The sequence below is a fragment of the Phasianus colchicus genome, chromosome 32 (genome assembly GCF_987193195.1).
Source record: "Phasianus colchicus chromosome 32, bPhaCol1.hap1.1, whole genome shotgun sequence".
In the NCBI taxonomy this organism is placed as follows: domain Eukaryota; kingdom Metazoa; phylum Chordata; class Aves; order Galliformes; family Phasianidae; genus Phasianus; species Phasianus colchicus.
In genome coordinates, this window is record NC_143467.1 from 2,816,166 (window position 1) to 2,829,843 (window position 13,678).

General features: G+C 58.9%; 1 protein-coding gene across 1 annotated transcript in view; it reads right to left on the minus strand.

Moving 5' to 3' along the window:
* The window catches only part of ARHGEF1 (Rho guanine nucleotide exchange factor 1), an 84,312-nt gene that overhangs the window by 2,016 nt on the left and 68,618 nt on the right, over positions 1-13,678 (minus strand). The window contains exons 28-33 of the mRNA XM_090128079.1: positions 12,388-12,477; positions 8,879-8,928; positions 8,521-8,571; positions 5,115-5,210; positions 3,595-3,716; positions 2,074-2,137 (exon numbers count right to left, since the gene is read on the minus strand). Of these exons, the coding sequence (XP_089984205.1) occupies positions 2,075-2,137; positions 3,595-3,716; positions 5,115-5,210; positions 8,521-8,571; positions 8,879-8,928; positions 12,388-12,477 (472 nt within the window). The 3' untranslated portion in view covers position 2,074. The remainder of the gene's footprint in view (positions 1-2,073; positions 2,138-3,594; positions 3,717-5,114; positions 5,211-8,520; positions 8,572-8,878; positions 8,929-12,387; positions 12,478-13,678) is intronic.

Genomic DNA, 13,678 nt, shown 5'->3' on the forward strand with positions numbered 1-13,678 from the left:
CATAGATCCCTCTGCCCCATAGCGCCCACCCCACAGATCCCACCGCCCCATAGCACCCGCCCCATAGATCCCTCTGCCCCATAGATCCCTCTGCCCCATAGCACCCGCCCCATAGCGCCCACCCCACAGATCCCTCTGCCCCATAGCGCCCACCCCACAGATCCTTCCACCCCATAGCGCCCGCCCCATAGATCCCTCTGCCCCACAGCGCCCAGTGCCCCATAGATCCTCCGTCCCATAGCGCCCACCCCATAGATCCCTCTGCCCCACAGCGCCCAGTGCCCCATAGATCCTCCACCCCATAGCGCCTGCCCCATAGATCCCTCTGCCCCATAGCGCCCGCCCCATAGATCCTCCACCCCATAGCGCCCGCCCCATAGATCCTCCACCCCATAGCGCCCACCCATAGATCCCTCTGCCCCACAGCGCCCAGTGCCCCATAGATCCTCCACCCCATAGCACCCACCCCATAGATCCCTCCGCCCCCATCCCCTGCCCCACATCCCCCCCATGTCCCCCCCCCACCGCCCACCCCTCAACTCCCACCCCATCCCCTGCCCCACATCCTCCGCCCCACATCCCCCACCCATCCCCCGCCCCACATCGTCTGCCCCACATCTCCCACCCCCCATCCTCCACCCCACACCCCCCCATCCCCCGCCCCACATCCTCAGCCCCACATCTCCCCCCCTCCGCCCCACATCTTCAGCCCCACATCTTTCCCCTTCGCCCCACATCCTCTGCCCCAAATCTCCCCCCCTCCGCCCCACATCCTCAGCCCCACATCTCCCCCCCCCAGCCCCACATCCTCAGCCCCACATCTCCCCCCCGCCCCACATCCTCAGCCCCACATCTCCCCCCCGCCCCACATCCTCAGCCCCACATCTCCCCCCCTCCGCCCCACATCCTCAGCCCCACATCTCCCCCCTCCGCCCCACATCCTCAGCCCCACATCTCCCCCCTCCGCCCCACATCCTCAGCCCCACATCTCCCCCCCCGCCCCACATCCTCAGCCCCACATCTCCCCCCCCGCCCCACATCTTCAGCCCCACATCTCCCCCCCTGCGCCCCACATCCTCAGCCCCACATCTCCCCCCCCTGCCCCACATCCTCAGCCCCACATCTCCCCCCCCCGCCCCACATCCTCAGCCCCACATCTCCCCCCCCTGCCCCCCACATCCTCAGCCCCACATCTCCCCCCCTCCGCCCCACATCCTCAGCCCCACATCTCCCCCCCTCCGCCCCAAATCCTCCGCCCCACATCCTCAGCCCCACATCTCCCACCCGCCCCACATCCTCAGCCCCACATCTCCCCCCTCCGCCCCACATCCTCAGCCCCACATCTCCCCCCCTCTGCCCCACATCCTCAGCCCCACATCTCCCCCCCCGCCCCACAACTCCCCCCCCCCCGCCCCACATCCTCAGCCCCACATCTCCCCCCCTGCCCCACATCCTCAGCCCCACATCTCCCCCCCTCCGCCCCAAATCCTCCGCCCCACATCTCCCCCCCTCCGCCCCACATCCTCAGCCCCACATCTCCCCCCCTCCGCCCCACATCTTCAGCCCCACATCTCCCCCCCTCCGCCCCACATCCTCAGCCCCACATCTCCCCCCCTCCGCCCCAAATCCTCCGCCCCACATCCTCAGCCCCACATCTCCCACCCGCCCCACATCCTCAGCCCCACATCTCCCCCCTCCGCCCCACATCCTCAGCCCCACATCTCCCCCCCTCTGCCCCACATCCTCAGCCCCACATCTCCCCCCCTCTGCCCCACATCCTCAGCCCCACATCTCCCCCCCCGCCCCACAACTCCCCCCCCCCGCCCCACATCCTCAGCCCCACATCTCCCCCCCTGCCCCACATCCTCAGCCCCACATCTCCCCCCCTCCGCCCCAAATCCTCCGCCCCACATCTCCCCCCCTCCGCCCCACATCCTCAGCCCCACATCTCCCCCCCTCCGCCCCACATCTTCAGCCCCACATCTCCCCCCCTCCGCCCCACATCCTCAGCCCCACATCTCCCCCCCTCCGCCCCACATCCTCAGCCCCACATCTCCCCCCCCCGCCCCCCACCTCAGGTGCTGCTGCTCTCCCTGCGCAGCAAATCCCGCAGCCTCCAATAATCGTCCTCCAAAACCTATGGGGCAGCCCCACACATCTGCTATGGGGCAGCCCCACACATCTCCTATAGGGCAGCCCCACACATTTGCTATGGGGCAGCCCCACACGTTTGCTATGGGGCAGCCCCAATGGGTCCCACCCCACACATCCGCTATGGGGCAGCCCCACACGTTTGCTATGGGTCCCACCCCACACATCTGCTATGGGGCAGCCCCACGCATCTGCTATGGGGCAGCCCCACACATCCGCTATGGGGCAGCCCCCCATATTCACTATGGGTCCCACCCCACACATTTGCTATGGGGCAGCCCCACACGTCAGCTATGGGGCAGCCCCACACATCTCCTATGGTGCAGCCCCCCATATTCACTATGGGTCCCACCCCACACATCCGCTATGGGGCAGCCCCACACGTCAGCTATGGGGCAGCCCCACACGTCTCCTATAGGGCAGCCCCACACATCCGCTATGGGGCAGCCCCACACATCTGCTATGGGGCAGCCCCACACATCCGCTATGGCTCCCACCGCCCACTTGTGGGTCCCAGCCCACATCTATGGGTCCCACCCCACACTTATGGGTCCCACCCCACACTTATGGGTCCCTCCCCACATCTGTGGGTCCCACCCCCCACTTGTGGGTCCCACCCCGCATCTATGGCTCCCAGCCCCCTCTTATGGGTCCCACCCCACATCTATGGGTCCCCCCCCCCACTTGTGAGTCCCACCCCACATCTATGGGTCCCAACTCCCATTTATGGGTCCCACCCCCCACTTGTGGGTCCCACCCCCCATTTATGGCTCCCACCCCCCACCTGTGGGTCCCACCCCCCATTTATGGCTCCCACCCCCCACCTGTGGGTCCCACCCCCCATCTGTGGCTCCCACCCCACACCTATGGCTCCCACCCCCCACTTATGGGTCCCAACCCCCACTTATGGGTCCCAACCCCCACTTGTGGGTCCCACCCCTCACTTATGGGTCCCACCCCTCACTTATGGGTCCCACCCCACATCTATGGGTCCCACCACCCACTTGTGGGTCCCACCCCCCACTTGTGGGTCCCACCCCACATCTATGGGTCCCAGCCCCCACTTATGGGTCCCACCCCCCACTTATGGGTCCCACCCCCCACTTATGGGTCCCACCCCCCACTTGTGGGTCCCACCCCACATCTATGGGTCCCACCCCCCACTTGTGGGTCCCACCCCACATCTATGGGTCCCAGCCCCCACTTATGGGTCCCACCCCCCACTTATGGGTCCCACCCCACATCTATGGGTCCCACCCCCCACTTGTGGGTCCCACCCCACATCTATGGGTCCCACCCCCCACTTGTGGGTCCCACCCCACATCTATGGGTCCCACCCCCCACTTATGGGTCCCACCCCCCACTTATGGGTCCCACCCCACATCTATGGGTCCCACCCCCCACTTGTGGGTCCCAGCCCCACCAGCAGGGGGCGCTGCTCACCTTCATTGCCCCCAACGCGGCCTCCAGGCCTCGAAGCTCCGCCTCCAGCCGCGCCACGGTGGGCGGGGCCAGGCAGGGGGCGGGGCCGGAAGGGGCGGGGCCTGAGCCGTTGTGGGCGGGGCCTAAAAAGGGGGCGGGGCGAATGTGGGCGGGGCCACAGAGACACCATAGGGACCCCATGGAAACCCCATAGGGACCCATAGGGACCCATAGGGACCCACAGAGACCCCATAAAAACCCCATAGGAACCCATAGGGACCCCATAAAAACCCCATAGAGACCTATAGGGACCCATAGGGACCCATAGGGACACATAACAACCCCATAAAAACCCCATAGGGACCCATAGAGACCCATAAGGATCCCATAGGGATCCCATAAAAACCCCATAGGGACCCATAGGCACCCCATAAAACCCCAAAGAGACCCATAGGGACCCATGGAGACCCCATAGGGACCCCCAATATCCCACCCCACAGACCCATCAGACCCCATACCCTGCCCCATATCCCCCACATCCCACCCCATATCCCCACATCCCACCCCACAGACCCCACATCCCTACATCTTACCCCATAACCCCATATCCCACCCCATAGACCCCAAATCCCCACATCCCACCCCATAACCCCCATATCCCACCCCACAGACCCCATATCCCACCCCATATCCCCACATCCCACCCCACAGACCCCATATCCCCCACATCCCACCCCATAACCCCCATATCCCACCCCACAGACCCCATACCTCCCACATCTCACCCCATACACCCCATATCCCACCCCACAACCCCCATATCCCCCACATCCCACCCCATATCCCCCATATCCCACCCCACAGACCCCACATCCCCACATCTCACCCCATACCCCCCATATCCCACCCCATGGACCCCAAATCCCCACATCCCACCCCATACACCCCATATCCCACCCCATAACCCCAAATCCCCACATCCCACCCCATAACCCCCATATCCCACCCCATATCCCCACATCCCACCCCATATCCCCCATATCCCACCCCACAAACCCCATACCTCCCACATCCCACCCCATACACCCCATATCCCACCCCATATCGCACCCCATAGACCCCAAATCCCCACATCCCACCCCACAGACCCCATATCCCACCCCACAACCCCCAAATCCCCACATCCCACCCCATATCCCCCATATCCCACCCCATAGACCCCAAATCCCCACATCCCACCCCATACACCCCATATCCCACCCCACAACCCCCATATCCCCCACATCCCACCCCACAGACCCCATATCCCACCCCATATCCCCACATCCCACCCCACAGACCCCATATCCCCCACATCCCACCCCATAACCCCCATATCCCACCCCACAGACCCCATACCTCCCACATCCCACCCCATACCCCCCATATCCCACCCCATATCCCCACATCCCACCCCACAGACCCCAAATCCCCACATCCCACCCCATATCCCCCATATCCCACCCCACAGACCCCACAGACCCCACAGCCCCCCCCCATACCTTCATTGCCCCCCCCAGTCCCGTCCCCAAATCCGGGGGGGGGCTCGGGGTCCCCATCTGTGGGGCCGACGGCCAGCAGCTGACGGATGGCGGCCACTGGGGGGGCAGGGAGGGGGGGTGAGGATGTGGGGTGAGGATGTGGGGTGAGGATGTGGGGTGGGATGTGGGGTGAGGATGTGGGGTGGGGGGATATGGGGTGGGATGTGGGGTGAGGATGTGGGGTGAGGATGTGGGGTGGGATGTGGGGTGAGGATGTGGGGTGGGGGGATATGGGGTGGGATGTGGGGTGAGGATGTGGGGTGAGGATGTGGGGTGGGATGTGGGGTGAGGATGTGGGGTGGGGGGATATGGGGTGGGATGTGGGGTGAGGATGTGGGGTGAGGATGTGGGGTGGGATGTGGGGTGAGGATGTGGGGTGGGGGGATATGGGGTGGGATGTGGGGTGAGGATGTGGGGTGCGGGGATATGGGGGGGGATGTGGGGTGGGATATGGGGCCGGGGGATATGGGGTGGGATATGGGGGGTGAGGATGTGGGGTGAGGATGTGGGGTGGGATGTGGGGTGGGATGTGGGGTGGGATGTGGGGTGGGGGGATGTGGGGTGGGATATGGGGTGAGGATATGGGGGGGGATGTGGGGTGAGGATGTGGGGTGAGGATGTGGGGTGGGGATGTGGGGTGGGGATGTGGGGTGGGGATGTGGGGTGGGGGGATGTGGGGTGGGGGGATGTGGGGTGGGGGGATGTGGGGTGGGGGGATGTGGGGTGGGATGTGAGGCTGGGGATGTAGGGTGGGATATGGGGTGGGGATGTGGGGCTGAGGGGGAGGATGTGGGGCTGGGGGTCAGGATATGGGGTGGGATGAGGGGCTGGGGGGGAGGATATGGGGCTGGGGGTCAGGATATGGGGTGGGATGTGGGGCTGGGGGGGAGGATATGGGGCTGGGGGTCAGGATATGGGGTGGGATGAGGGGTGGGGGGCTATGGGGCGGGGGGGAGGATATGGGGTGGGATGTGGGGCTGGGGGAGATATGGGGTGGGATATGGGGCTGGGGGGGAGGATGTGGGGTGGGATGTGGGGCTGAGGAGGAGGATATGGGGCTGGGGGTCAGGATATGGGGCTGGGGGTCAGGATATGGGGTGGGATGTGGGGCTGGGGGTCAGGATATGGGGCTGGGGGTCAGGATGTGGGGTGGGATGTGGGGCTGGGGGATATGGGGTGGGATGTGGGGTGGGGATGTGGGGCTGGGGGGGAGGATATGGGGTGGGATATGGGGTGAGGATATGGGGAGGTGGGATATGGGGTAGGATGTGGGGTGGGGGGATATGGGGTGAGGATATGGGGTGAGGATATGGGGTGAGGATATGGGGTGAGGATATGGGGTGAGGATATGGGGTGAGGATATGGGGTGAGGATATGGGGTGAGGATATGGGGTGAGGATATGGGGTGAGGATATGGGGTGAGGATATGGGGTGAGGATATGGGGCTGGGGGAGATATGGGGCTGGGGGAGATATGGGGCTGGGGGAGATATGGGGCTGGGGGAGATATGGGGTGGGATGTGGGGCTGGGGGTCAGGATATGGGGCTGGGGGTCAGGATATGGGGTGGGATATGGGGTGGGATGTGGGGCTGGGGGGGATATCGGGGGGGATATGGGGCTGGGGGTCAGGATATGGGGCTGGGGGTCAGGATATGGGGTGGGATGTGGGGCTGGGGGTCAGGATATGGGGTGGGATGTGGGGCTGGGGGTCAGGATATGGGGTGGGATGTGGGGCTGGGGGTTTTTATGGGGTCTCTATGGGGCACTATGGGGTATTTATGGGGTCCTACGGGGTCTCTATGGATCCCTATGGGGTTTTTATGGGGTCTCTATGGGTCTCTATGGGGTCTTATGGGGTCACTATGGGTTTCTATGGGGTTTTTATGGGTCTCTATGGGGCACTATGGGGTTTTTATGGGATCTCTATTGGTCCACATGGGGTCTTATGGGGTCCCTATGGGTCCCTATGGGGTTTTTATGGGGTCTCTCTGGGGCACTATGGGTCACTATGGGTCCCTGTGGGGTTTTTATGGGGTCCCTATGGGGCTTTTATGGGTCTCTACGGGGCACTATGGGTCCCTATGGGGTTTTTATGGGGTCTCTATGGGTCCCTATGGGGTTTTATGGGGTCTCTATGGGGCACTATGGGTCCTTATGGGGTTTTTATGGGGTCTCTATGGGGCACTGTGGGTCCCTATGGGGCTTTTATGGGTCTCTGGGGTTTTTATGGGGTCTCTATGGGGCACTATGGGTCCCTATGGGGTTTTTATGGGGTCTCTATGGCGTCCCTAAGGGATTCCCTGTGGATCCCTATGGGGATTTTATGGGGTCTCTATAGGTTTTTATGGGGCACTATGGGTCCCTATGGGGTTTTTATGGGATTTCTATGGGTCTCTATGGGTCCCTATGGGGTTTTTATGGGGTCTCTATGGGTCCCTATGGGGTTTTTATGGGGTCTCTATGGGTCCCTATGGGGTTTTTATGGGATTTCTATGGGTCTCTATGGGTCCCTATGGGGTATTTATGGGGTCCTATGGGTCTCCATGGGTCTCTATGGGTCCCTATGGGGTTTTTATGGGGTCTCTATGGGTCTCTATGGGGTTTTTATGGGTCTCTATGGGGCATTATGGGGTTTTTATGGGATCTCTATTGGTCCACATGGGGTCTTATGGGGTCCCTATGGGTCCCTATGGGGTTTTTATGGGGTCTCTCTGGGGCACTATGGGTCACTATGGGTCCCTGTGGGGTTTTTATGGGGTCCCTATGGGTCCCTATGGGGCTTTTATGGGGTCCCTATGGGGCACTATGGGGTTTTTATGGGGTCTCTCTGGGGCACTATGGGTCACTATGGGTCCCTGTGGGGTTTTTATGGGGTCCCTATGGGTCCCTATGGGGCTTTTATGGGGTCTCTATGGGGCACTATGGGTCCTTATGGGGTTTTTATGGGGTCTCTATAGGTTTTTATGGGGCACTGTGGGTCCCTATGGGGTTTTTATGGGGTCTCTATGGGTCCCTATGGGGTTTTTATGGGTCTTATGGGGCACTGTGGGTCCCTATGGGGTTTTTAATGGGGTCTCTATGGGGCACTATGGGTCCCTATGGGGTTTTTATGGGTCCCTATGGGGCTTTTATGGGGTCTCTATGGGTCCCTATGGGGTTTTTATGGGATTTTATGGGTCCCTATGGGGCTTTTATGGGTCTCTATGGGTCCCTATGGGGTCCCTGTGGATCCCTATGGGGTTTTTATGGGGTCTCTATGCGTCCCTATGGGGCTTTTATGGGTCTCTATGGGGCACTATGGGTCCCTATGGGGTCTTAGGGGTCCCTATGGGGTTTTTATGGGGTCCCATGGGGCACTGTGCCTCACCTCGCCCCATAGCCGCCCTCAGCAGCTCCCCTCGCTCTGTGGGGTTCGGCCCTACAACACCCCAAAGGGACAAAATGACCCCAAATCCCCCAAAACGGAACAAAACCCCAAAGCCCCCCCAAAAAACCCCAAATCCCCCCCTTCCCCTGGAAAAAAACCCCAAATCCCCCCCAAAAAACCCCAAATAAGCCCCAAAAAACCCCAAATCAGCCCCAAATTCACCCCCTTGCCCCCCAAATCACCCCAAATCCCCCCTAAAATCCCCCAATATCCCCTCCTCCCCCACCCCCCCAAAAAAACCCCGAAACCCGAGAGACCCCAAAAATCCCAAAATGGCCCCAAATGGCCCCAAATTCACCGTCGGATGGCGGCGCCTCCTTCAGGGGGGGGTCAGCAGTGCTGTCCTTCCTATGGCAAAAATCCCACACAGACCCCATAAAAAACCCCATAGAGATCCCAGAAAACCCATAGGGAGCCATAGGGACACATGGAGACCCATAGGGATGCATAGAGACCCCATTAAAACCCCATAAGACCCCAAAAAGCCCCATAGGGAGCCATAGGGACCCATAGAGACCCATAGGGATGCATAGAGACCCCATGAAAACCCCATAGAGACCCCATAAGACCCCATAGAGACCCCATAGAGACACATAAGGAAGCATGGAGACCCCATAAAAACCCCATAGAGACCCCAAAAAAACCCCATAGAGACCCCATAGGGACACATAGAGATCTATAGAAATCCATAGAGACCCCATAAAAACCCCATAGAGACCCCAAAAAACCCCATAGGGAGCCATAGGGACACATAGAGACCCATAGGGATGCATGGAGACCCCATAAAAACCCCATAAGACCCCATAGAGACCCCATAGAGACACATAAGGAAGCATAGAGACCCCATAAAAACCCCATAGAGACCCCAAAAAGCCCCATAGAGACACATAGGGACCCATAGAGACCCCACAAAAACCCCATAGAGAGCTATAGGGACACATAGAGACCCATAGAGACCCCATAAAAACCCCATAGAGACCCCATAAAAACCCCATAGGGAGCCATAGGGATCCATAGAGACCCATAGGGATGCATAGAGACCCCATAAAAACCCCATAGAGACCCCATAAAGCCCCATAGAGACCCCATGGAGACCCCATAAGAAGACCCCATAAAAACCCCATAAGACCCCATAAAAACCCCATAAGACCCCATAAAAACCCCATAAGACCCCATAAAAACCCCATAGAGACACATAGGGACCCATAGAGACCCCACAAAAACCCCATAGAGACCCCACAAAAACCCCATAGAGACCCCACAAAAACCCCATAGGGAGCCATAGGGACACATAGAGACCCCATAAAAACCCCATAGAGACCCCATAGAGACACATAAGGAAGCATAGAGACCCCATAAAAACCCCATAGAGACCCCAAAAAAAACCCATAGAGACCCCATAGGGACACATAGAGATCTATAGAAATCCATAGAGACCCCATAAAAACCCCATAGAGACCCCAAAAAGCCCCATAGAGACACATAGGGACCCATAGAGACCCCACAAAAACCCCATAGAGAGCTATAGGGACCCATAGAGACCCCATAAAAACCCCATAGAGACCCCATAAAAACCCCATAGAGACCCTATAAAAACCCCATAGGGAGCCATAGGGATCCATAGAGACCCATAGGGATGCATAGAGACCCCATAAAAACCCCATAGAGACCTCATAGAGACCCCATAAGACCCCAGAAAAACCCCATAAGACCCCATAAAGACCCCATAAGACCCCAAAAAGCCCCATAGAGACACATAGGGACCCATAGAGACCCCACAAAAACCCCATAGAGACCCCAAAAAAACCCCATAGAGACCCCAAAAAAACCCCATAGGGAGCCATAGGGACACATAGAGACCCCATAAAAACCCCATAGAGACCCCATAGAGACCCCATAGAGACCCCATAGAGACCCCATAGGGACACATAAGGAAGCATAGAGACCCCATAAAAACCCCATAGAGACCCCAAAAAAACCCCATAGAGACCCCATAGGGACACATAGAGATCTATAGAAATCCATAGAGACCCCATAAAAACCCCATAGAGACCCCAAAAAGCCCCATAGAGACACATAGGGACCCATAGAGACCCATAGAGACACATAGAGACCCCATAAAAACCCCATAGAGACCCCATAGAGACCCCATAGAGACACATAAGGAAGCATAGAGACCCCACAAAAACCCCATAGAGAGCTATAGGGACCCATAGAGACACATAGAGACCCCATAAAAACCCCATAGAGACCCATAGAGACCCCATAAAAACCCCATAGAGACCCCATAAAAACCCCATAGGGAGCCATAGGGATCCATAGAGACCCATAGGGATGCATAGAGACCCCATGAAAACCCCATAGAGACCCCATGGAGACCCCATAAGAAGACCCCATAGAAACCCCACCAGACCCCATAGGGACCCATAGAGACCCCATAAAAACCCCATAGGGACCCATAGAGTCCCATAGGGATGCATAGAGACCCCATAAAAACCCCATAGAGACCACAAAAAGCCCTATAGAGACACATAGGGACCCATAGAGACACATAGGGACCCATAGAGACACATAGGGACCCCATAAAAACCCCATAGAGAGCTATAGGGACACATAGAGACCCATAGAGACCCAAAGGGACCCATAGAGACCTTATAAAAACCCCATAGAGACCCCAAAAAAACCCCATAGAGACCCCATAGGGACACACAGAGATCTATAGAAACCCATAGAGACCCCATAAAATCCCCATAAAACCCATAGAAACCCCATAAAAACCCCACTGGGACCCATAGGGCCCCATAGGGACCCCATAGAGACCCCATAGGAATGCACAGAGACCCCATAAAAACCCCATAGAGACCCCAAAAAGCCCCATAGAGACACATAGGGACCCATAGGGACCCCATAAAAGCCCCATAAGACCCCATAGAGACCCCTTAAAAACCCTATAGAGACCCCATAAAAACCCGACAGAAACTCATAGAGACCCATAGGAACCCATAGAGACCCCATAAAAACCCCATAGGAACCCATAGAGACCCCATAAAAACCCCCTAGAGACCCATAGTGCTCCATAGAGACCCATAGAGACTCCATAAAACCCCATAGAGACCCCACAGAGACCCCACAGAGACCCCACAGAGACCCCATAGGAACCCATAGGAACCCATAGGAACCCCATAAAAACCCCATAAAAACCCCATAAGACCCTATAGAGACCTATTGGAACCCATAGAGACCCCATAGAGACCCCACAGAGACCCCACAGAGACCCATAGAGACAGCATAAAAACCCCATAACACCCCATAGAGACCCATAGGGACCGATAGGGACCCCATAAAAACCCCATAGAGACCCCATAAGACCCCATAGGAACCCCATAAGACCCCATAGAGACCCACAGAGACCCATAGAGACCCATAGGAACCCCATAAGACCCCATAGAGACCCATAGGAACCCATAGAGACCCCATAAGACCCCATAGAGACCCATAGAGTCCCCATAAAAACCCCATAGAGACCTATAATGACCCCATAGGAACCCCATAGAGACCCCATAGAGACCCATAGGAACCCACAGAGACCCCATAAGAACCCACAGAGACCCCATAGGAACCCACAGAGACCCCATAAAGACCCCATAAGACCCCATAGAGCCCCACAGAGCCCCATAGGGACCCAATGGAGTCCCGAATCGGGCTCACATCAGGATGGTTAATTGAGCCGGTTAATTGGGGCGGGGTAATTAATTAATTGGGGCGGGGTAATTAATTGGGGCGGGTAATTAATTGGGGCGGACTCACTCTGCGCCCCCCCCCGCGGCTCTGGCGCGGCTCTGTGGGGTCAGGGGGGGGCGCAGAGCCCCGGCGGCGTGGCTCAGAGCCTGGCACCACCTGGGGGGGGGACAAAAGTCAGGGACCCCCCCCCAAATTGGGACCCCCCCCCAATTAAGGGACCCTCCCCCAGTGTGGGAACCCCCCCAAATAAGGGACCCCCATATAAGGGACCCCCAATAAGGGACCCCCAATGTGGGAACCACCCCAAAATGGGACGCCCCCCAAAATGGGACCCCCCCCAAACAAGGGACCCCCCCAATGTGGGAACCCCCCAAATAAGGGACCCCCCCAATGTGGGACCCCCCCAAAATGGGACCCCACCTAAATATGGGACCCCACCCAAATAAGGGACCCCCCCCAATGTGGGAACCCCCCCAAATAAGGGACCCCCCCATAATGGGACCCCCCACCAAATAAGGGACCCCCATATAAGGGACCCCCCCCAAATAAGGGACCCCCATATAAGGGACCCCCCCCCAGTGTGGGACCCCCCCCAAATAAGGGACCCCCCCCTGAGGGGACCCCCCCCAAATAAGGGACTCCCCCCAAATTAGAGACCCCCCCATAATGGGACCCCCCCCCAAATAAGGGACCCCCATATAAGGGACCCCACCCAAATAAGGGAACCCCATATAAGGGACCCCCCCCAAAATGGGACCCCCCCAAATAAGGGACCCCCCCAAATAAGGGACCCCCATATAACGGACCCCCCAAAAATTGGGATCCCCCCAAATTAGGGACCCCCCCCAAATGGGAAACCCCATACAAGGGACCCCCCCAAATAAGGGACCCCCCTCCCCAATGTGGGACCCCCCCCCAAAATGGGATCCCCCCAAATTAGGGACCCCCCCCAATGTGGGAACCCCCCCAAATAAGGGACCCCCATATAAGGGACCCCCCCCCAAAATGGGAAACCCCATATAAGGGACCTCCCCCTCAGAATGGGACCCCCCCCCAAATAAGGGACCCCCCCTCAAATAAGGGACCCCCCCCAATGTGGGAACCCCCCCAAATAAGGGACCCCCCCGAAATTAGGGACCCCCCCCAAATAAGGAACCCCCCCCAATGTGGGACCCCCCCCAAATAAGGGACCCACAATAAGGGACCCTCCCCAAAATGGGACCCCCCAAATAAGGGACCCCCCCCCAATGTGGGAAACCCCCAAATAAGGGACCCCCCCCAAATAAGGGACCCCCATATAAGGGACCCCTAAATAAGGGACCCCCATATAAGGGACCCCTCCCCAATGTGGGGCCCC